At 46.7% G+C, this 25,509-nt stretch overlaps 1 protein-coding gene across 3 annotated transcripts in view; it reads right to left on the minus strand.

The window, feature by feature from the left end:
* LOC139373437 (protein capicua homolog) overlaps positions 1 to 25,144 on the minus strand; it is a 44,303-nt gene extending 19,159 nt beyond the window's left edge. For all 3 annotated transcript variants that reach the window (XM_071113924.1, XM_071113926.1, XM_071113925.1), the window contains exons 1-9: positions 24,979 to 25,144; positions 17,736 to 21,668; positions 6,655 to 6,786; positions 6,097 to 6,265; positions 5,304 to 5,403; positions 4,818 to 5,000; positions 2,201 to 2,333; positions 1,318 to 1,493; positions 880 to 1,018 (exon numbers count right to left, since the gene is read on the minus strand). In XM_071113924.1, coding sequence (XP_070970025.1) covers positions 880 to 1,018; positions 1,318 to 1,493; positions 2,201 to 2,333; positions 4,818 to 5,000; positions 5,304 to 5,403; positions 6,097 to 6,265; positions 6,655 to 6,786; positions 17,736 to 21,507 — 4,804 coding nt within the window. In that variant the 5' untranslated portion in view covers positions 21,508 to 21,668; positions 24,979 to 25,144. The remainder of the gene's footprint in view (positions 1 to 879; positions 1,019 to 1,317; positions 1,494 to 2,200; positions 2,334 to 4,817; positions 5,001 to 5,303; positions 5,404 to 6,096; positions 6,266 to 6,654; positions 6,787 to 17,735; positions 21,669 to 24,978) is intronic.
* Between the last annotated feature and the right edge of the window lie 365 nt (positions 25,145 to 25,509).

Here is a 25,509-nt window from a genome sequence, read left to right on the forward strand (position 1 = left end):
GTCTCCAACTGCACCATAAAGGCCTGATTGGTAGAGTGCTGCAGAGATGGTTGTTATTCTGGAAGGTTCTCCCATCTCCACAGAGAAACTCTGGAGATCTCTTAGAGTGACCATCAGGTTCTTGGTCACCTCCCTGACCAAAGCGCTTCTCTCCCGATTGCTCAGTTTAGACGGGCAGCCAGCTGTAGGAAGAGTCTTGGTGGTTCCAAACTTCTTCCATTTAAGAATTATGGAGGCCAGTGTTTTGGGGGACCTTCAATGCTGCAGAAATGGTAGATCTGTGCCTTGACATAATCCTGTCTTGGAGCTCTACGGACAATTCCTTCAACCTCATGGCTTGGTTTTTGCTCTGATATGCACTGCAATTGCAATGCAATTTACCACAGGTGGACTCCAATCAAGTTGTCAAAACAGGATGCACCTGGGGTCAATTTTGAGTCTCATAGCAAAGGGTCTGAATACTTATGTCAATACATTTTTATTTTATTTGAAAAATGTAATAATTTGAAAAAAAATATAAAAAACAGTTTTATAAACAAAAATAATATTAATCCATTTCAGAATAAGGCTGAATAGTTTCAGAATGCAGTGTAAATAGAATAGGGAATCTACTATTTTATTTCAGAGAATGAGACAGTGGGCACCCAGAGTAGTCACCATAGAGATCCTATTAAATTACTAGAAAGGCTATGTCATTAACCTTCCAAGTTCCAAAATGGAACGATAACGGAGGCCATTTCGGTCAGGGAGAAATCCAAACCAGTCTAATTGAAATGAATGGCGGTAGAGGCATAGGTGATGCATTTCCTGCTTTTATTTTTTTTTTAATTCTACTTCCTAATTCTATGGTAGCCACACTAAATATGACTGCGACCTCACCCATGACATCATCGTCCCCCTCTTCCTCACAGATGACCATGCGCTCCTCGTCGCTGGTCACGTCCTCGCTGGCCCCACACTGTGTCAGGGAGAGAGTAGGGGGGCGGCTGCGGAATGAGCCTGCCCCATCTCGACACAACTGAGAGTGAAACACAGAGCTAGAAGTTAGCTCCACTGTGATAGAAGGTTTGGCTCAAAATAGCCGCCGTGCAGGACCTGGGTGTGGGTGCTAGACATTGGTGGTGAAGGTGAGGGAGTTTCCTATTTACTATGCTAAGTGCTTACAGATATAATGCAGTATTTTACTTGAAAACTATTACTAAACAGAGAGAAGAAAGATGGAGAAATAAGAAAAATGAAAGACAAAAAAAGGGGAGAAAATGGCGTACAAAACAGGTAGAACAGAAGAAAAAGTGATGCCACCAACTATATCAGTACCTTCTCCACATCTCTGGCCCGCTCCCTCCTCTCCAGGCTGTGTACTGCACTCTGGGAGAAGGCCCGGGGGCGAGGGAGCTGACCACTGTAGGCCCCCGCATGACTCTCAGAGCCCCCAGGCCAGTCCGGGCCTGCCACACCCTTCGCCTCCATTCCCTGAGAGACTGACTCAGGCTCTACGGCGTAGGAGGGGGGTAAAATAGTCTTAGTAAAATCACATTAAACAGGGCTGGTCTCCCAGACACAGATTCACTCCTGGACTAAAAAGCACATTCAATGGAGATTTTCAAATGAGCTTGCCATTTAGTCCAGTGTCCGGGAAACAGGCCAATAGAATAGAGGACGTTGTATACAAGACATACCAAAATATCAAATACACTCATACAAGCACACAATCACACAATTACACACAACCAAGAAGCTTAAAAATAGCTTGCACAAGCACAGGAAAAAACAAATCCACCCACATACATGCACCCTCAGAGGAGTGGAGCACGGAAATATACAAATAAGTATGTAACACTTTTCATCAAAGTGCTCTCATTACTATGTACATTTTCCTGTAAGTAAAGTGTAAGACCTTAAGATGATAAATAAGCACACACAAAACACACCTACAGTAAAAAGACATGCAAACACACACACACACACACACGCACAAAACACACCTATAGTAAAAAGACATACAAACACACACACACACACACACACACACACACACACACACACACACACACACGCACACGCACGCACACACAAAATACACCTATAGTAAAAAGACATGCAAACACACACGCACACACGCACGCACACACACACACACACACACACACACACACACACACACACACACACACACACGTTAACACACACGCACTCTGACCTGTGCTCTCCGACATGCTCCTCTCGCGTGCCTCTTTGGCCCCTGGGGTCTCTCGGCCCTCAGAGATGGACTTCCTCCTGTCCTTGTTGCACCACTTCCAGTCTGGGTGGGCCTTGAAGTGAGCCTCTTTCACCTGGGAGACAGTGAGGGATGGAGGGAGAATGGAGGGAGAGAGAGAAAATGGAGTCAGACACGGAGTCATAACATGAAAAGGATAGAAGGAAGGACGGAAAGAAAACATAATATCCTATTCTCCGGTTTAGAGTCCTTGGGTGTATTGAAAGGCACAATAAACAATACAATCAATTGATATAAACATCATTATTATAGCCTGGTCCCAGATCTGTTTTTTTCTGTATGGTATATGTATGAGAGGTCGACCGACCGGCATGCCCGATTAATTAGGCCCGATTTCATAACAGTCGGTAATCTGCCGTTTTGGACACCGATTATGGCCGATTGCATTGCAATCCACGAGGAGACTGTGTGGCAGGCTGACCACCTGTTACGTGAGTGCAGCATCAAAAGGACTTGTGGCTGCAAGAAGCCAAGGTAAGGTGCTAGCTAGCATTAAACGTATCTTATAAAAAACAATCAATCTTCACGTAATCCCTAGTTAACTACACATGGTTGATATTACTAGGTTAACTAGCTTGTCCTGCGGTGCATATAATCAATGCGGTGCCTGTTAATTTATTATCGAATCAGCCTACTTCAATTTCGCCAAACAGGTGATGATTTAACAAAAGCATTTGCGAAAAAAGCCCAATCGTTGCACAAATGTACCTAACCATAAACACCAATGCCTTTCTTAAAATCAATACACAGAAGTATATTTTTTTAACTTGCATATTTAGTTAAAATAAATTAGCAGGCAATATTAACTAGGGAAATTGTGTCAGTTCTTTGAGTTCAGTGCAAGCAGAGTCAGGGTATATGTAACAGTTTGGGCCGCCTGGCTCGTGTGAAGACCATTTCTTCCTAACAAAGACCGTAATTAATTTGCCAGAATTTTACATAATTATGACATAACATTGAAGGCTGTGCAATGTAACAGCAATATTTAGACTTAGGGATGCCACCCGTTAGATAAAATACGGAACAGTTCCCGAATTTCACTGAAAGAATAAACATTTTGTTTTCAAAGTTTCCGGATTTGACCATATTAATGACCAAAGGCTCGTATTTATGTGTGTTTATTATATTATAATTAAGTCTATGATTTGACAGAGCAATCTGACTGAAGGGTGGTAGGCAGCAGCAGGCTCGTAAGCATTCATTCAAACATCACTTTACTGCGTTTGCCAGCAGCGTTTAGCAATGCTTGAGGCACAGAGCTGTTTATGATTTAAAGCCTATCAACTCCTGAGATTAGGCTGGCAATACTAAAGTGCCTATAAGAACATCCAATAGACAAAGGTATACGAAATACAAATGGTATTGAGAGAAACAGTCGACGCATCATATTTCAAAGAATAACTTGCGGCAAAACATTTAAGGGGTTCATATTTTAATAAATCCACTCTGCTAAAAAAAAAAAATCTTCTTATATTTAGCCAATATTGATCAGAGTTACCGTGTCCTATGGATATCTACACAGTTATCAAACTGGCAAGGTGGTGTAAGTCTACACGTAACACAGACCTTATTTGAAGTGAATATAAAAATATCCTATGGAATAAATGAATGAAGGAACGGCTTTTCAGATTTTGCTAGAAGGTGCCATGGGAATTATGAGTCACACTTTGGTAGGCAATTCTTACCATACCCATTATTAAAATAAGATTTCCTGCATATAGAAATGACAGTTTTTGTTTTCAACATTCATCACAGGTAACTTAAACTCTAGTTTTTTTATTATTCAAATACAGAGAGTATTTGTGTCTCCTAAGCAGACTCTTCAGTATCATTGTCACGTCAGAGAGCTGTGTGTGTGTGTGTGTGTGTGTGTGTGTGTACGATTATATTCATTTTACAGATGGCTGAGAAAAGCAGAGCACCAGTGTGTGACTATTTCATTGAATTGGCACCAGGGAAAGCCATGTGTCTTATTTGTGATAACTGTCATAATTACAAATGTATATATAAAAACCGGCCAATTAATCGGTATCTGCTTTTTTGGGGTCCTAGAATAATCGGTATCGGCATTGAAATATCATAATCGGTCGACCTCTAATATGTACCAATGATGTATATAAACCCTGGATTGCTGATGCTTTGTATTGGCCACTGAGAGGCTTTGAAGACACCGGTCGGCCATATTGGCACTCCCCAGTAGGAGCAGTCCATAGTAATGAAAGGAATTGTACAGTATTTCAAATAAATGTTTCAAGGACAAAATTACATGTGTTTAAGTTTTTTTTGTATTGGGGACAGTAACATTAGTACTCTCAAATCAATCATTGAATATATTTTTATTAGATTAATGTTTAGTTAACATAATTGAATTTGCATTAAGGTGTCTGTAACAGAAGATGAATGTAGACATTAATAAATGCATTTCTATAGCTATCAAAATCGTTTTCACAATGGAGGAGTACCAAGATGGCTGTGCGGTGGCTTCAATACAGAGCCCCCTGTCAGTCAGCCAGGGTTTATATACATCATTGGTATGTACCTGGAAGGCGAGGTCGTGGTACTTCTGCTTCTCTTTGGGCCCCAGGGCGTACCACCACTCGCCCAGGATCTTGCTGACCGTGCGGTTGTCCTGGTTGGGGTGCCTCTGATGAACCAGTGCCCGGTGACGCTTGCTGAAAATCATGAACGCGTTCATCGGCCGCCGAATGTGGTCTTTTTCCCTCTAAGAGAGAGAGAGAGACAGATACATGTGATAAGGGGGTGTATGGAAGGGATGAGCCACAAGGAGTAGGTCGAATTTGCCCCTAATCACTGATACAGGGTCAGTTATTATTTTGCCCCCTAATGGTAAGATTGGGATTGGGGGTCAGATAATCTGATCCTCGATCTGTAGATAATGGCAATTTCTAGTTTGAGCTAATAGCACACAGAGAGAATGACACATAATGTATGTGACTGGGAGATATTGGACTGAGAGACACAGATAAGAAAATAAAAGCCAGAGACAGACAAGCAGAGAGCTCACCTTTCTGTCTCCATCTTTGGGAAGGGCGCTGAGGGACTGAGTGCGCCTCTTGATAGGACCCGTAGACGGGGCAGGATCATTGGCTACACCCGGAAAAAACCTGCCAATCAGAAACTCAATGTGATAGCGGCCTGCCAATCAGAAAGTCCGTGTGAATATGGCCTGCCAATCAGAAACTTAATGTGAATATGGCCTGCCAATCAGAAACTTAATGTGAATATGGCCTGCCAATCAGAAACGCAATGTGAATAAGGCCTGCCAATCAGAAACGTAATGTGAATATGGCCTGCCAATCAGAAACATTTAATAATGGATGAAAGTGTAGGACAGATTTTCCAATCATCTTCAATTCTGTGCTAATAGCTATTTCTTCAAGAGAATATGCCATTAGTAACATACTGTACCTGGATAAAGAGAGGTTGTATTGTAAAAAAATGTATTGTACAAGAAAGCTTGTATCCCTCTTCATCACTTAAATACCAAGCTAATTTTGTGGTATTAAGTGGTACATTCTATGGTATACAAACACAACTATGACACTTTCTCTATGTAGGCCTCTCCATCAAACTAAGATAATTCAACAATCAATGATGCCAGGGCAATTGAAAGGAACTGGTATTTCCTACTGCAATGCAAGCATTTGTGATGGACTGTTCTAGAAAGCCATAGTGGGGCTGTCAAAGACTATAGACAACATTATTTCCTTTGACATCCCACTCGTAGTGTGTCACCTGCAATTACAACAGTCGACACACCTTCGAACGACCATTAAACAACCTAGAAAAAAACATACGGGTCGTCTGCATCGCTCTCCGTCTCGCTGTTGGCTCCACCTCTTTCTGCTCTTCCAGCTGGGGGGTCGTTGTCATTGGAGGAGGGTGGTGGGCGGGATGGAGACCCTTGCTCTGCGTCTGGTGGACCCACCCATCCATCACTCACTACGGCCACCCCACAACGGGGCTCTGAGACAAGTGAGAAGGGAGTTAGTTGGTGGACGCTGGTTGTTTTTCATCACTCTGCTCCGTGTCGTGGCACCCACCTTCTGCACAGTGCATTACTTCCAGAGAACGCATAGCCCCTAGTTGATTATCCCTTACAATAAGAAGCTAAAATGGTTTAATAGAGAAATTATGATTATTGGACGCAATAATCAACTCAATGTAACCCAATGTAACTAGATCTCAAAGTAATTGCAAAAACATGCAGGTCGAATGTCACCAACATAAATGTATTTAAAAAAACTTGTACTGAGAGTTATTTATTTTTGTTCAGTTATTTAAGTTATTTATTTATGATAACTTAAATTTATTTATTTATTTCAACACGAGTGAAGTGTTAAACAAATCCTCACCTTTGCTCTGATTGACAAGCTGTTGGCCATCAGCGGGCTGGGCAGCCGCACTCGATTGGCTGGGCTCCAGGAAAGGGACCAATGAATGCCAAGGAAACACTGGCACTGAACGAGGCTCCACATTGGTCCATACTGTGGGAGGAAAAGGCAGATTCGGAAGGAAAATATTAAGAATAGTTGGTGATTTATTTTAAGTCTCAAATAGTGAGGGTTAACTGCAGTGGTTCCCAAACGTCTTTGTGCAGTGACGGCGTGACCATACTGAATTCTCCGCCACTTGAATTTTCTTGTGACCCTTAAGAAAAACAAAATATTTCCTGTCTGAGCAGTATTTAGTCATGCCCCTCTCAGCCCCATTGGGAATTGACCCACCATTTTGGAAAACACACACTCTTAGAAAAAAAGGGTTCCAAAAGGGTTCTTCGGCTGTCCCTATAGGAGAACCCTTTTTGGTTTCAGATAAAACTATTTTGGGTTCCATGTAGAACCCTCTCTGTAAAGGTTTCTACGTGGAACTCAAAAGGGTTCTTTTCTGGAACCAGAAAGGGTTCTCCAAAAGGTTCTCCGATGGGGATAGCCAAAGAACCCTTTTAGGTTCTGGATAGAACCTTTTTTTCTAAGAGTACACTGGTTAACAGTTCAAGGGAAAACAAATTGGAAAAGCAACATAGATTAGTATATATATGCTTCCATTATTTTAGATATTTAGGAAGTACATAATTGAGATCAAATTCTCTTTTACATTGACAACCTAGTTGGTCAAGAAGGTCAAGGTCAAGAACAACGTATGCTTTTGCACATTAGAGCTGCTTAAGATTTTTTATTAATTTTTTTCTCCCCAATTTCGTGGTATCCAATTGTTGTAGTAGCTACAACTCCCGTACGGGCTCGGGAGAGACGAAGGCTGAATGTCATGCGTCCTCATGCGTCCTCCGATACACAACCCAACCAGCCGTACTGCTTCTTAACACAGCGCGCATCCAACCCGGAAGCCAGCCGCACCAATGTGTCGGAGGCTACACCGTGCACCTGGCCACCTTGGCTAGCGCGCACTGCGCCCGGCCCGCCACAGGAGTCGCTGGTGCGCGATGAGACAAGGAGATCCCTACCGACCAATCCCTCCCTAACCCGGACGACGCTAGGCCAATTGTGCGTCGCCCCACGGACCTCCCGGTCGCGGCCGGTTACGACAGAGCCTGGGCGCGAACCCAGGGACTCTGATGGCACAGCTGGCGCTGCAGTACAGCGCCCTTAACCACTGCGCCACCCGGGAGGCCCTGCTTAAGATTTTTGAGTCACATTGAGATTGATCCCTTGACATTTTCATATCACCAAGGATCTATTATGGTCCACACATACAGTACCAACACAGTCACGAGAAGGGCACGATAACACCTCTTCCCCCTCAGGAGGCTGAAAAGATTTGGCATGGGTCCTCAGATCTTCAAAAGGTTCTATAGCTGCACCATTGAGAGCATCTTGACTGGCCGCATCACCGCTTGGTATGGCAACTGCTTGGCATCCGACCACAAGGCGATACAGAGGGTAGTGCATACAGCCCAGTACATCACCGGGGCAGAGCTCCCTGCCATCCGGGACCTCTATACCAGGCGGTGTCAGTTCTCTCTGCTACAGCACGGCATGTTCCAAGTCTGGAACCAACAGGACCCTGAACAGCTTCTACCCCCATTCAGTCACAAGCACTTTAGTGAGGTCGGGCACTGATGTTGGGCGATTAGGCCTGGATCGCAGTCTGTTTCAATTCATCACAAAGGTGTTCGATGGGGTTGAGGTCAGGGCTCTGTGCAGGCCAGTCAAGTTCTTCCACACCGATCTCGACAAACCATTTCTGTATGGACCTTGCTTTGTGAACGGGGGAATTGTCATGCTGAAACATGAAAGGGCCTTCGCCAAACTGTTTCCAAAAACTTGGAAGCACAGTATCGTCTAGAACGTCATTGTTCAAATCAAATCAAATCAAATCAAATTTTATTTGTCACATACACATGGTTAGCAGATGTTAATGCGAGTGTAGCGAAATGCTTGTGCTTCTAGTTCCGACAATGCAGTAATAACCAACAAGTAATCTAACTAACAATTCCAAAACTACTGTCTTGTACACAGTGTGAGGGGATAAAGAATATGTACATAAGGATATATGAATGAGTGATGGTACAGAGCAGCATAGGCAGATACAGTAGATTGTATCGGGTACAGTATATACATATGAGATGAGTATGTAAACAAAGTGGCATAGTTAAAGTGGCTAGTGATACATGTATTACATAAGGATACAGTCGATGATATAGAGTACAGTATATACGTATGCCTATGAGATGAATAATGTAGGGTAAGTAACATTATATAAGGTAGCATTGTTTAAAGTGGCTAGTGATATATTTACATCATTTCCCATCAAATCCCATTATTAAAGTGGCTGGAGTTGAGTCAGTGTCAGTGTGTTGGCAGCAGCCACTCAATGTTAGTGGTGGCTGTTTAACAGTCTGATAGCCTTGAGATAGAAGCTGTTTTTCAGTCTCTCGGTCCCAGCTTTGATGCACCTGTACTGACCTCGCCTTCTGGATGATAGCGGGGTGAACAGGCAGTGGCTCGGGTGGTTGATGTCCTTGATGATCTTTATGGCCTTCCTGTGACATCGGGTGGTGTAGGTGTCCTGGAGGGCAGGTAGTTTGCCCCCGGTGATGCGTTGTGCAGACCTCACTACCCTCTGGAGAGCCTTACGGTTGAGGGCGGAGCAGTTGCCGTACCAGGCGGTGATACAGCCCGCCAGGATGCTCTCGATTGTGCATCTGTAGAAGTTTGTGAGTGCTTTTGGTGACAAGCCGAATTTCTTCAGCCTCCTGAGGTTGAAGAGGCGCTGCTGCGCCTTCTTCACAATGCTGTCTGTGTGAGTGGACCAATTCAGTTTGTCTGTGATGTGTATGCCGAGGAACTTAAAACTTGCTACCCTCTCCACTACTGTTCCATCGATGTGGATAGGGGGGTGTTCCCTCTGCTGTTTCCTGAAGTCCACAATCATCTCCTTAGTTTTGTTGACGTTGAGTGTGAGGTTATTTTCCTGACACCACACTCCGAGGGCCCTCACCTCCTCCCTGTAGGCCGTCTCGTCGTTGTTGGTAATCAAGCCTACCACTGTTGTGTCGTCCGCAAACTTGATGATTGAGTTGGAGGCGTGCGTGGCCACGCAGTCGTGGGTGAACAGGGAGTACAGGAGAGGGCTCAGAACGCACCCTTGTGGGGCCCCAGTGTTGAGGATCAGCGGGGAGGAGATGTTGTTGCCTACCCTCACCACCTGGGGGCGGCCCGTCAGGAAGTCCAGTACCCAGTTGCACAGGGCGGGGTCGAGACCCAGGGTCTCGAGCTTGATGACGAGCTTGGAGGGTACTATGGTGTTGAATGCCGAGCTGTAGTCAATGAACAGCATTCTCACATAGGTATTCCTCTTGTCCAGATGGGTTAGGGCAGTGTGCAGTGTGGTTGAGATTGCATCGTCTGTGGACCTATTTGGGCGGTAAGCAAATTGGAGTGGGTCTAGGGTGTCAGGTAGGGTGGAGGTGATATGGTCCTTGACTAGTCTCTCAAAGCACTTCATGATGACGGAAGTGAGTGCTACGGGGCGGTAGTCGTTTAGCTCAGTTACCTTAGCTTTCTTGGGAACAGGAACAATGGTGGCCCTCTTGAAGCATGTGGGAACAGCAGACTGGTATAGGGATTGATTGAATATGTCCGTAAACACACCGGCCAGCTGGTCTGCGCATGCTCTGAGGGCGCGGCTGGGGATGCCGTCTGGGCCTGCAGCCTTGCGAGGGTTAACACGTTTAAATGTCTTACTCACCTCGGCTGCAGTGAAGGAGAGACCGCAAGTTTTCGTTGCAGGCCGTGTCAGTGGCACTGTATTGTCCTCAAAGCGGGCAAAAAAGTTATTTAGTCTGCCTGGGAGCAGGACATCCTGGTCCGTGACTGGGCTGGATTTCTTCCTGTAGTCCGTGATTGACTGTAGACCCTGCCACATGCCTCTTGTGTCTGAGCCGTTGAATTGAGATTCTACTTTGTCTCTGTACTGACGCTTAGCTTGTTTGATAGCCTTGCGGAGGGAATAGCTGCACTGTTTGTATTCGGTCATGTTACCAGACACCTTGCCCTGATTAAAAGCAGTGGTTCGCGCTTTCAGTTTCACACGAATGCTGCCATCAATCCACGGTTTCTGGTTAGGGAATGTTTTAATCGTTGCTATGGGAACGACATCTTCAACGCACGTTCTAATGAACTCGCACACCGAATCAGCGTATTCGTCAATGTTGTTGTCTGACGCAATACGAAACATGTCCCAGTCCACGTGATGGAAGCAGTCTTGGAGTGTGGAGTCAGCTTGGTCGGACCAGCGTTGGACAGACCTCAGCGTGGGAGCCTCTTGTTTTAGTTTCTGTCTGTAGGCAGGGATCAACAAAATGGAGTCGTGGTCAGCTTTTCCGAAAGGGGGGCGGGGCAGGGCCTTATATGCGTCGCGGAAGTTAGAGTAACAATGATCCAAGGTCTTTCCACCCCTGGTTGCGCAATCGATATGCTGATAAAATTTGGGGAGTCTTGTTTTCAGATTAGCCTTGTTAAAATCCCCAGCTACAATGAATGCAGCCTCCGGATAAATAGTTTCCAGTTTGCAAAGAGTCAAATAAAGTTCATTCAGAGCCAACGATGTGTCTGCTTGGGGGGGGGGATATATACGGCTGTGATTATAATCGAAGAGAATTCTCTTGGTAGATAATGCGGTCTACATTTGATTGTGAGGAATTCTAAATCAGGTGAACAGAAGGATTTGAGTTCCTGTATGTTTCTTTCATCACACCATGTCACGTTAGTCATAAGGCATACGCCCCCGCCCCTCTTTTTACCAGAAAGATGTTTTTTCCTGTCTGCGCGATGCGTGGAGAAACCTGTTGGCTGCACCGCTTCGGATAGCGTCTCTCCAGTAAGCCACGTTTCCGTGAAGCAAAGAACGTTACAGTCTCTGATGTCCCTCTGGAATGCTACCCTTGCTCGGATTTCATCAACCTTGTTGTCAAGAGACTGGACATTGGCAAGAAGAATGCTTGGGAATGGTGCACGATGTGTCCGTCTCCGGAGTCTGACCAGAAGACCGCCTCGTTTCCCTCTTTTTCGGAGTCGTTTTTTTGGGTCGCTGCATGGGATCCACTCCGTTGTCCTGTTTGTAAGGCAGAGCACAGGATCCGCGTCGCGAAAAGCGTATTCTTGGTCGTACTGATGGTGAGTTGACGCTGATCTTATATTCAGTACGATAACACCTCTTCCCCCTCAGGAGGCTGAAAAGATTTGGCATGGGTCCTCAGATCTTCTGTAGCGATAAGATTTCCCTTCACTGGAACTAAGGGGCCTTGACCAAATCATGAAAAACAGCCCCAGATGATTATTCCTCCTCCACCAAACTTTACAGTTCAAATTCAATTTTATCGTTCAAATACACATATTTAGCAGATGTTATTGTGGGTGTAGCGAAATGCTTGGCACTATACATTGGGGCAGGTAGCGTCCTCCTGGCATCCGCCAAACCCAGATTCTTTCAGTCGGACTGCCAGATGGTGAAGCGTGATTTATCACTCCAGTGAACGCATTTCCACTGCTCCAAAGTCCAATGGCGGCGAGCTTAACACCACTCCAGCCAATGCTTGGCATTGCACATGGGGATCTTAGGCTTGTGTGCAGTTGACTGGCCCTGGAAACCCATTTCATGAAGCTTCAGACGAACAGTTATTGTGTTGACGTTGCTTCCAGTGGCCTACCACTTCGCGGCTAAGCCGTTGTTGACCGGGGCAGTTGACAGGGGCAACTCTACCAGGGCAGAAATTTGACAAACTGACTTGATGGAAAGGTGGCATCCTATGACGGTACCACGTTGAAAGTCACTAAGCTCTTCAGTAAGGCCATTCTACTGACAAATGTTTGTCTATGGAGATTGCATGGCTGTGTGCTTGACCTTACCTGTCAGCAACGGGTGTGGCTGAAATAGCCAAATCCACTAATTTGAAGGGTTGTCCACATACTTTTGTATATATAGTGTATCTACCTCAATTACCTCATACCTATATATAGCCAAGTTGTCGTTACTCATTGTGCATCTATTATTTAGTGTTTGACTTATTATTCTATTATTTCTCTATTTTCTTTCTCTCTGCATTGATAGGAAGGGCCCCCTAAGTAAGCATTCCACTGTTAGTCTACACCTGTTGTGTATGTGACAAATAACATTAGATTTAATTTGATGTTGGCCAGGTGAGATACTGTACATGACGAAGGATGACTGAGTTGCCTTTAGGGGATAGAAGTATTTGAAGTCTTGAACTTGCAAGCCCTCCTCGGGTAATTTCATGACATATGGGAGGGTCATGGCGGAGCACATTACTTCATGCACACACGCTGAGACTACTGCTCTAGACAGGGCTAGCTTTAAACATTCACTTAATCTCCCATTGACTTCAACGGGACCAAGTGAATCCCCCCCCATAGAGTATAACGTGACAGAATGGTGGAGAGAAGCACAATCCAATAAGCAAAGAGAGCTGCACTAATTCCATCGAGAGACAAATTATCCATGACAACACTGTAATACTTTTGGTCCTTCCCATTTCGGTGGGATAAAATAAAACCACTGGACTTGCCCTTGGTTACTCTGCCCGGGGTTGTGTATCGTCTGCTATACTGGGCTCTGTGTGTTTGTTTGTGTGAGTCCTCCCTGCTCTCAGCAGCCTTGCATGTTGAGACACGTCCCTTTTTCAAAGTTGAACTGAAACTGAAGCACACAGACCCACACCCCTTATCGCACACTCATTGACCCCCCCCCTGCCCCACCACACACACACACACACACACACACACAGACCCACACCCCTTATCGCACACTCGTTGACCCCCCCTGCCCCACCACACACACACACACACACACACAGACCCACACCCCTTATCGCATACTCGTTGACCACCCCTGCCCCACCACACACACACACACACACACACACACACACACACACACACACACACACACACACACACACACACACACACACACACACACACACACACTGAGCCACACCCCTACAAACATTCTGAAAGACATAACAGACGACTGAACCACAAAACGTTATGCTACCTTACTTCTGACACAGCACTCTTGCGGCCATGTTGCACCATTTCACCACACTCAAATGTACAATTATTGTCGCTGAAGTCACTCATTTTTAAACATACGTAACTGCCAAAAATAAAGAAAACACTTGAGTAAATGAGGGTTCTGGTGCCTCTGCTATGGTGTGGGGGTGCATTTTCCTGGCATGGTTGAGTTCCACACAACCCCTTAGAGGGCAAGGTAAACGGCAAGAAATACACAGCCCTTCTGAGTGATCACCTTCAACCTGTGGTGAATCGTTTCTACCCTGATAGGAGTAGTCTCACTCTCTTCCAGGTTGACAATGCCCCCATCTACAGGGCACGAGTGGTCACTGAATGGTCTGATGAGCATGAAAACGATGTAAACCATATGCTGTGGCTGTCTCAGTCACCAGATCTCTACCCACTTGAACACTTATGGGAGATTCTGGAGCAGCGCCTGAGTGAGCTTTTTCCACCGAAGTCAACAAAACACCAACTGATGTAATTTATTGTGGAAGAATGATGTCGCATAAATGCAATAATAACTCTTCCCATTTCCCTTATCACTGATGTATGTTACTATGATGTCTATATACCCTAACCTCTATAGACCTCTATATACTAACCTCTATACACCTTATATACTAACCCCTATACACCTCTATATACTAACCTCTATACACCTTATATACTAACCCCTATACACCTCTATATTCTAACCTCTATAGACCTCTATATACTAACCCCTATACACCTCTATATACTAACCCCTATACACCTCTATATACTAACCTCTATAGACCTCTACATACTAACCCCTATACACATCAAAATACTAACCGCTATACACCTCTATATACTAACCCCTTTACACCTCTATAGACCGCTAAATACTAACCCCTATACACCCCTATATACTAATCCTATACACCTCTATATACTAACCCCTATACACCTCTATAGATCTCTATATACTAACCCCTATACACCTCTATATACTAACCCCTATACACCTCTATATACTAACCCCTATAAACCTGTATAGACCTCTATATACTAACCCCTATACACCTCTAGATACTAACCCCTATACACCTCTATAGACCTCTATATACTATCCCCTATACACCTCTCTATACTAACCCCTATACACCTCTATATACTAACCCCTATACACCTCTATATACTAACTCCTTTACACCTCTATATACTAACTCTATATACTAATCCCTATACACCTCTATATACTAACCTCTATGCACCTTATATACTAAACCCTATACACCTCTATATACTAACCCCTATACACCTCTATACACTAACCCCATATACACCTCTATATACTAACCTCTATAGACCTCTATATACTAACCCCTATACACCTCTATATACTAACCCCTATATACTAACCTCTATAGACCTCTACATACTAACCCCTATACACATCGAAATACTAACCCCTATACACCTCTATATACTAACCCCTATACACCTCTATATACTAACCCCTAAACACCTCTATATACTAACCCCTTTACACCTCTATAGACCGCTAAATACTAACCCCTATACACCTCTATATACTAACCCCTATACACCTCTATAGACCTCTATATACTAACCCCTATACACCTCTATATACTAACCCCTATACACCTCTATTAACTAACCCCTATACACCTCTATATACTAACCCCTATACACCTCTATATACTAACCCCATATACACCTCTATATACTAACCTCTATAGACCTCTATATACTAACTCCTATACGCCTCTATACAGTGCCTTGCGAAAGTATTCGGCCCCCTTGAACTTTGCGACCTTTTGCCACATTTCAGGCTTCAAACATAAAGATATAAAACTGTATTTTTTTGTGAAGAATCAACAACAAGTGGGACACAATCATGAAGTGGAACGACATTTATTGGATATTTCAAACTTTTTTAACAAATCAAAAACTGAACAATTGGGCGTGCAAAATTATTCAGCCCCTTTACTTTCAGTGCAGCAAACTCTCTCCAGAAGTTCAGTGAGGATCTCTGAATGATCCAATGTTGACCTAAATGACTAATGATGATAAATACAATCCACCTGTGTGTAATCAAGTCTCCGTATAAATGCACCTGCACTGTGATAGTCTCAGAGGTCCGTCAAAAGCGCAGAGAGAAGAGCAAGGAACACACCAGGCAGGTCCGAGATACTGTTGTGAAGAAGTTTAAAGCCGGATTTGGATACAAAAAGATTTCCCAAGCTTTAAACATCCCAAGGAGCACTGTGCAAGCGATACTATTTAAATGGAAGGAGTATCAGACCACTGCAAATCTACCAAGACCTGGCCGTCCCTCTAAACTTTCAGCTCATACAAGGAGAAGACTGATCAGAGATGCAGCCAAGAGGCCCATGATCACTCTGGATGAACTGCAGAGATCTACAGCTGAGGTGGGAGACTCTGTCCATAGGACAACAATCAGTCGTATATTGCACAAATCTGGCCTTTATGGAAGAGTGGCAAGAAGAAAGCCATTTCTTAAAGATATCCATAAAAAGTGTTGGTTAAAGTTTGCCACAATCCACCTGGGAGACACACCAAACATGTGGAAGAAGGTGCTCTGGTCAGATGAAACCAAAATTGAACTTTTTGGCAACAATGCAAAACGTTATGTTTGGCGTAAAAGCAACACACCATCCCCACTGTCAAACATGGTGGTGGCAGCATCATGGTTTGGGCCTGCTTTTCTTCAGCAGGGTCAGGGAAGATGGTTAAAATTGATGGGAAGATGGATGGAGCCAAATACAGGACCATTCTGGAAGAAAACCTGATGGAGTCTGCAAAAGACCTGAGACTGGGACGGAGATTTGTCTTCCAACAAGACAATGATCCAAAACATAAAGCAAAATCTACAATGGAATGGTTCAAAAATAAACATATCCAGGTGTTAGAAAGGCCAAGTCAAAGTCCAGACCTGAATCCAATCGAGAATCTGTGGAAAGAACTGAAAACTGCTGTTCACAAATGCTCTCCATCCAACCTCACTGAGCTCGAGCTGTTTTGCAAGGAATGGGAAAAAAATTCAGTCTCTCGATGTGCAAAACTGATAGAGACATACCCCAAGCGACTTACAGCTGTAATCGCAGCAAAAGGTGGCGCTACAAAGTATTAACTTAAGGGGGCTGAATAATTTTGCACGCCCAATTTTTCAGTTTTTGATTTGTTAAAAAAGTTTGAAATATCCAATAAATGTCGTTCCACTTCATGATTGTGTCCCACTTGTTGTTGATTCTTCACAAAAAAATACAGTTTTATATCTTTATGTTTGAAGCCTGAAATGTGGCAAAAGGTCGCAAAGTTCAAGGGGGCCGAATACTTTCACAAGGCACTGTATACTAACCTCTATAGACCTCTACATACTAACCCCTATACACCTCTATATACTAACCTCTATAGACCTCTACATACTAACCCCTATACACATCGAAATACTAACCCCTATACACCTCTATTAACTAACCCCTATACACCTCTATATACTAACCCCTTTACACCTCTATAGACCGCTAAATACTAACCCCTATACACCTCTATATACTAACCCCTATACACCTCTATATACTAACCCCTATACATCTCTATATACTAACCTCTATAGACCCCTATATACTAACCCCTATACACCCCTATATACTAACCCTTATACACCTCTATATACTAATCCTATACACCTCTATATACTAACCCCTATCCACCTCTATAGACCTCTATATACTAACCCCTATACACCTCTATACACTAACCCCTATACACCTCTATATACTAACCCCTATAAACCTCTATATACTAACCCCTAAACATCTCTATATACTAACCCCTATACACCCCAATAATAATTGTTGTCTTACCTGTCCCGGGTCGTCCAATGATGATGTCCTTGCGGGGTGCAGGGTGAGGGGACTCAGCTGGTAGGATGAGGGGCAGCAGGGCGGTTGGAGAGGGGTGGCAGGCTACCGGCTGGGGCAATGCCCCTCCAATGGCGTCCTGGTGCCCGCCGGGCTTCCTCTCCCACTCCCTACCTCCTGATCCAGAGCTGGAGAGGGCGGAGCCAGTCGAGGAGATGGAGGCGGAGCCACCACTGAGGGTGGGGCTGGAGTGGGCAGGGTGTCCGGCGACGGCTGGGGTCAGGGACTGGGAGGATGTTACAAGGACAAGGGTGGAGGCGGGGTTTCGCAGGAGTACTGCGCCATTGGTGGCGGCGCCGTTGATGGGCACGGGTGCTTGGAGGCCGGTGGCAAGGTGCAGTGGCTGGCTGTGCTCTCTGGAGGAGCGGCCTCCTCCTCCCCTCCTCACCAGGGGTCCATCTGTGAACTTGGCCAGGGGGACGTCGGGGTTCCGCACGATGACGGGGGAGTCTCGCAGGGGCACGACGCGGCGGGGGCTGGGGTCCTGGGGAAGGGGGGAGGGAGGGGTGGGAGACACCAGCATTGGCGGGGGGGTGGAGGCGGCGGAGGACGGGGGGCGGCTGGTGGCGCTCCGGGGCCGGGGGAAGGAGAGGGAGGAGGGGGTGGTGGGCTGGCTCTGAGGAGAGAGCACCCTGAAGGCGGCTGGGCTTAGGCCTATATTCTCCCCTAACTGCTGGTCGGGCTTGGAGTAATCCTGGGCAGAGAGGGGCAGGGGCGGAGGAAGGGCATCAAGTTTCCGCTTGCTGGGGCTCATGGGCACAGTGAAGGTGAGGTTGGTCTGGAAGGTGGGTACGATGCCCGTCAGGTGGCGCTCGCGCTCCGAGCCTGGCGTACCCACCTTAGTGCCGCTCAGGTGGCGGTGGCGGCGAGGGGTGAGCGAAGGCGGCGCTGTGATGGGGCTGAAGGTGGCTGGGCGGAAGACGAAAAGCGGGGAAGGCGAGGGCGACGGTGTGGGCGAGAAGGGCGACTGGTTGGAGATGGGAGAGAAGGAAGGCGTGCCCGAGCGGGAGCTGCCCAGAGATACCAGCATTGTGGCCGCCTCGCACTCATCAAAGTCGAAGCGTGATAAGTCCTGGGGCAGGAGCGAGGGCAGGACCAGGCGGGGTCGTGAATCCCCTCCCCTACTGCTCGCTTCGCTGCTGTCTCGCGACGTGTTGTCCCAGTCGAACTCTGAACTGGTCCGGCCGCCGCCCAGCCTCAGGTCTGACGGCGTTAGGGTGCCCGTACTGCTGGCCCCGCCACGGTCTCTGCCCCCTCCGCTGGCCTCCATCTCTTTAGTTCTCATGGAGAGATGACGCGAGCAGTAGCCTCTTCTCTGGGACTCCTTAGAGCAGCCCTCTCTGGAGCACAGCCTCCTCCACTGCTTGCCGTTGAACTTCTTGCGGATGCCCGTGGGGGTACACACCACGTCGCCCTTCTTGTACTTCTGCTGGGCCGCCGTGAGCGGGGTGCGAGAGCGCGACGAGGAAGTCGAACCCGAGCACGAGCCTCCACCCCCTCCAGATGCGCCGTGGGAGTTGGAGTTTGAAGAGGGCGGCTTATCCAGGGAGCCGCGGGAGGATGAGGAGGACAGAGGAGGGAGCTGAGGGGTGGCGATGACGGCCGCCCCTGCTGCCAGCGCTCCCGACTCAAGCCCCAGTAGCACCGTGGGGGAGGGAGGGGGGTGGGGGTTGAGGGCCAGGTGGGGGCCCACCAGTGGGGTGCCTCCGAGGCTCCGGACCACGGACAGGTGGGGGCTGAGGTAGCCCGGGGGCGGCTTGGAGAGTATGTGCCTGTGTTGGGACACCGCCAGTGTGCCTGTGTTGACCGCCCCCCCCGCCGCCCCCATGGGCACCATGCTGAAGTGGGACACCTCTATGTCCTCCTCGGGGGTCAGGGGCATGAAGTGGTGGTGCTGCTTGGCCCTCTCTCGGTTATCTCTCTCTTGTTTCCTCTGGAGCTCCCGCTCTCTCTCCACCAGGTCCTTCTCTCGCTCCCAGTCTCTTCCGGGCACCAGACTCAGCACCGAGGCGGGGGTGACGGGGGAGCTCACAGTGGAGGAAGACGAGGAGGCGGGGGCCGTTCCAGGGTATGAAAGCCTCCCCAACACGGACCCAGCCACAGTCGCGCTGAGCCCCATCCCACGGCTGAGGCGACACAGCTCCTGCTCTACCTCTATCTCATCCCTGTCCTCTTTTTCTCTCTCCCTCTCTCGCCCTCTCTTGGCGGCGGCATCGCTTTCCTCTCGCCCCCCTCCGCAGGGTCCCAGGTCCAGGTCCCAGGGGGGCACCAGCAGGCGGAGGCTCTGACGGGACACCCACACAGCGGTCGGAGTGCCCACCCTGCCATCCCCTTCCTCATTCCCTGGGGGCACTCTATCCTCTAACAACACTCTATAGGGGTAGGACACAGCCGGGTGGGAGTCCACCTGGGTGACCAGGCCCTCTCGGTACCACTGGCGCTGGGCCTCTGTGGTGCCTCCGTCCTCGTTGCCTCCAAAGGGCACGCACACAGGGGTGCCGATGGGGACGGCTTGGGAGCCGGGCGGTGGGGCGTCCATGATAATGTCCACGGGTCCCTGGGCGCCCTCACGGAACGGGTAGCGGTAAAGCTCCTTCTCACCATTCAGCTGCACCTCCAGGCTGCCGTGCTCGCCGCTCACCCGCCGCACCACGCCCGCTCTGAACACTGAGTCCATGCTCTCCCTCCCCCCTCCTCCGTTCTCCTCTTCCCCCTTTCCAGTCCTCCTCCGAGCCTGCCTGGCTAGCACCCGCTGGTTCTTCAGACCTTTGGCCAGGGCGTCGGCTAGCGCGTCCGACAGGCTCTGTGGGGTCGGAGTTTGCAGGGTGCTACGTTGCACCAGGGCCAGGGTGTGTGCTTCGGGGGTGGGGTTGGCGTGGTGAGAGTTGGAGCGGTGTGGCTCGCTCACGTCCAGGTCGTGTTCGCTGGCCGTGTCTGTAGAGGAGCAGCGGACAGGGCTGGGGGAGATTTCTCTTCCTCCCTCTGGGCCTCTCCTGTCTCTGTCCCCTGTGGAAGGGGGTCTAGGTGTGTTGTCCCTGTCCTGTGGTGGAGCTATAGTGGTAATGTAGTCCTCCACTGGTCTCCTGGTCTGACTGTTGATGTCAGTGAGCGAACCGCCCTCCCTCACCGCCGACCCGGGCCCCGAAGACAAGCTCGACAACTGACTTCCGGCGTTACTGTCACTGTGAGCACTATTTCTGTTCAGTGGAGGCGCGCCGATGTTGCCAGGGCTTCCGTGGTTGGCGGCGGCAGCGGCGGCGGCAGCACAGTGCTCAGAGGTGTACTTCTTCTTGGGGACGCGGGCCTTGAAGGTGGCCGTCTTGCGGTTGGACGAGGGGTTGGGGCTGTTGGCAGCGCTGGTGGCGCTGCTGCTGCTGTCTGTGCTGTGGGCGCTCAGCGATTTGACGCTCCCCGGGAGGGAGTCCTCCGACTTCCCAGGGAGGGACCCTGCTGCTGCGGCCGCTGTCTCTGGGAGCCGGGGCCCCTCTCTGTGGCCCTCCCTCTCTGGCGTGGCCATCGTTGTGAGTGTCACCGACTCCTCCTGAGAAGACTCTGAGTGAGATGAGGTTTGGGGTGAGGTCTGTCTTTTGGGGGATCGGTCTCTGTTCTCGTCCGAGTCTCTTTTCTCTCCACTGTCCCCTGTCCCCCGTCTTTTCCCCCCTTTGGCTCGGGTCGACGGGGGCGAGCGCCTTCCTTGCTTTTTAATCGGCTTCATCTCTGCATTGGGAGTTTTCTTGACTATTTACAGTGGCTTAATTTTCCAGAATCTTTGTTCCTCTCTCCTCCCTCTATTTCCCTGCTCTTCCAGCTCCTCTCTCTCTTCTCCCGCCCTTTCCTCTTTCTGTTTCTCCAGCTCTTTCCACCTTATTCCAGACCCTGAAACAGAGCAGAGCGTAACAAGGGATGGATTATTCATGTGGCGAATGCATTGTGACATTATACAAATCCTATTCACCAGGTAAGGTAGCGGTGGGGAGAAGTGGTCGTCAAAGAAGAACTGGGCCCAGTTTGACCAAATAATTTCAAATACAGACCTATTCTATAAAGCAATGTATTTTGTGTCCTTGGTAATGCATTCATTATTGATATGAACGATGTATCATTCAACTCAAGAAGTAATGGGTATTACCATTTTATCACAAAATCATTGTACATGAAGTGTACAAAATATTAGGGAAAACGTTACATAGACTGACCACATTACATAGACTGACCACATGAATCCAGGTGAAAGCTAAGTCTTGATACAACTGAGACACGGATTGTGTGTGTGTGTGTGTGTGTGTGTGTGTGTGTGTGTGTGTGTGTGTGTGTGTGTGTGTGTGTGTGTGTGTGTGTGTGTGTGTGGGCAAGAGAAAAGATTTAAGTATCACATATAATTATACACATAACACTGTGTGAATACAAATGAAACCATAATGAAGCAATCTTATATAGTGTGTAAAGTAATATAACAATATAGCAGAATAGTGGCGAGCACATTTGGAAGTGCTTGTCCAGACAAGTCTGCACCCACACACACACACACAGACAGAGGCACACACACTCTCTCTATCTCTCTCTCTGGTTTCTTGGCTATGACAGTTAAGGAGGGGGAATTCCTTCTTGTTCACTCGCATTTCTCTCTTTCTCTTACTCACTCGTTCTTTCTCTCTCTCTCTGGTTCTCGGTGGTGACCTTCATCTATTTCGTAGCTGAACCAATCCGCCCCTACAATCCACACTTCCTGTCATGGACCATTACCTAACTTCCTTCTACTTCATTATCCTCTCTCTTTAGCCCTCTCTTTCTCCTTAGATTTCATACCAACAACCACTCTCTCATTTAGAGGCATTTTTCACTGCCAGGGAAAACATCGATGTTGCTCGAATGCTGACAAATTTGGTTGACAGAGACGAACTGAAAACCAACAGGTTTGGTTTGGGTTTTCTATTGAAACAGGCAGCGCCATGTGTTGTAGGCCTATCATGCTTACATTCTGGGTCGTTTGTTCCAGCACACAGTTCCCGTCCGCCTCAGAGTTTCAGACAACACAACGCCGTGATTCAACAAAAAGTCTATCTAATCCTCTAACAAAGCAGGACCAAAGACAAACATCAAAGTCTAGACAAAATTATATTGTGGAGTATGAGTTTGCTTCCATCACGTTAGGATTGAATGCTGCATGTCATGGAGAAATGATATTTATTGAATATTAGGTTGTTACAATGTCATGTACGTCTAGTAATTTAATTATTTTTGCTGTACAGAACTCCAGGGCATCTATCTACTTGTAATGAGAAACTACAGACCTGAGTTGTTGTGACCACACCACACGTAAACTGCTGTTTGATAATACACACAGTTACAAACCAGTACCTGTGTTATGCAATTTATATTTGGGAGACTTGCGATTGCTTTCAAAGAACTGTCATCATGAAGTAATTTGTTGCCTCACTTTTTTCAAGTTAGAAGTGTGCACATTGTTTACTCAATAGTGCACACCTGGCAAGTATGTGGGTGAGTGTCATAATTATAACAATTTCGATAAATGAAGGTACAACGCATTTCCCTTCTAAATGTATAAGCCTTATCCATTTATCAATATTGCATCAACGTTCACTCGGGCTCCAGAGTGGCGCAGCGGTCTAAGACACTGGATCTCAGTGCTAGAGGTGTCACTAGTTCGAATCCCTGGTTTGAATCCAGGCTGTTTCACAACCGGCCGTGATTGGGAGTCCCATAGGGAGGGCGTCGCACAAATGGCCCAGCGTCTTCCGGGTTTGGCCGGTGTAGGCTGTCATTGTACATAAGAATTTGTTCTTAGTTAAATACAGGTTACAAAAATATATTTTGCCCATATCTATGCTGTATAAACCCTAGCATGTTGAACTATTACCATGTTATAGCATTGTCATTGGTCACCATTGGAGAACTTGTGGTAATATCCTATGTGAGCATAATGAAAATCAATGTTCACATAACATCCCAATGTGCACAGACGTCAATTCTACGTTGGTTAAACGTAATGTAATTTAAACGAAGTGGGGAAAAAAACGTTGATTCAACCGGTGTGTGCACAGTGGGATGAATTTCCACCTCTACAATTTCGATATATAACTATAAAACGATGAGAACTACTGGAGAATATTGACCTATAGTGCAACTACCGGATAATTTACAAACTTCACGTAGGGCCTTGCCTACCAAAGTATTTAGGCTGAATGTAGATCAAAAACAAGCAACAACCCTAAACTGAAGTACTGTTAAATGCAAACGAATGCAAGAACGGCGGAACTGTTACTTTTGCTGAATAGTAACGTTACCGTGCGGTATATGTGTCAACCACTCTTATTGGTCGTAGTGCTTTTGCGATTACTATCAGCTTACTACACAACAGGGCCGTGAAGTCCAGTGACGCAGGTCTAACAACACAAGGCCGCTTAGCAAAATCTTCTTCGTGGAACATTTAACACGGGACATTAAACACTTAAAGGCCTAGTAATTCCAAAATATGGTGCTGTGGAACAACTCATCAAAATGTATTGACAAACAGATTTAGGCTTACTTAAATCGAACAATATGTCATGAACGTTACATCGTGCGACAGCAGCCAAAGTAATTATGCTGCGAATTCATTCGTGACAACCGTTGTCAAATGTGGACATTACTGGATGCAACTTAGGAACTAATTTACCGGCGAGTGCAAACTGCAACGTTGTACATTAAGTTACAATAAAAAGTAAAAAATTGTGGACACAACGCAGAAACGCGGCCCACAAGCCTGCAGGCGAAGGACAGATTCAAATAGACATTTTGTATCACGAATAGTAGCCTAGGTAGAGATAATAACGCTAATAACTATGTGGTTTATGCAGATTGCTTCGATGTTTGCTTTCAATCGCAACCTAAGAAAAACACTTCTAGGAAGTCTCAGTCTTAATAATGGCAGTTATGGCGTTGAATATTTTCTGGGGGAAAAGTTTTAGGCTGACAATCCACCCGCACCGCTCCCTTTTCATTAAGTGTGGCATCCAACCCTCTCTTTACTTCTCTCCGTAGAGTATTATAAAAAAATATATATATATAATTGTGTTAGTAGTTACAGAGGGTGCTTATTATTGGCAACGTCTACAACGTAGCAGGTCGACAAAGCAAAACAGGCTACTGCAGCGCTGCAGAAGAAAGATTTGTAGGTTTTACTCACCACAAAATTATTTTCAATGCAGATATTTATCGAGTCAGTAGCGAATATAGTAGGCCTATATTCGGATATCCAGGGTTGACATTTAACAGACTGTCACATTATCTTTCTTCTGTAAAGCAACTTAAAGGAGGAAAAACTACTGACTGCTCTGTACATTCTACTCTACAGTCGCAAAATGGTGAATGAAGCCCAAAGCCTTGACACTAGTCCATCTAGCCAATCAGAGGACACATTTGAGTACAGTAGCCAGTAGATTTCATGAATCCAAGGAACTACATAGCCATGTATATTTGATTGACACCGTGTTTAGTCGAATCGTGCTGTGGCAAAACACCAAACAGCTGTTTAGGACAGGGCTGCGGCATCCAATAGTGCTTTAGGGGAGGTCTTCTGACAGGGAGTAGGCGGGCGAATGTAATAAAAATAACACTCCTCACCAATCTACAAACGTATACAGCGGAGATAACAGTCCTATAAAAATTGGAATTTGGGACCTGATGTTCTTTAACGCTCGTGTTTTGCAGTTGTGGT

This window comes from Oncorhynchus clarkii, chromosome 18 (assembly GCF_045791955.1).
Source record: "Oncorhynchus clarkii lewisi isolate Uvic-CL-2024 chromosome 18, UVic_Ocla_1.0, whole genome shotgun sequence".
Classification (NCBI taxonomy): Eukaryota; Metazoa; Chordata; class Actinopteri; order Salmoniformes; family Salmonidae; genus Oncorhynchus; species Oncorhynchus clarkii.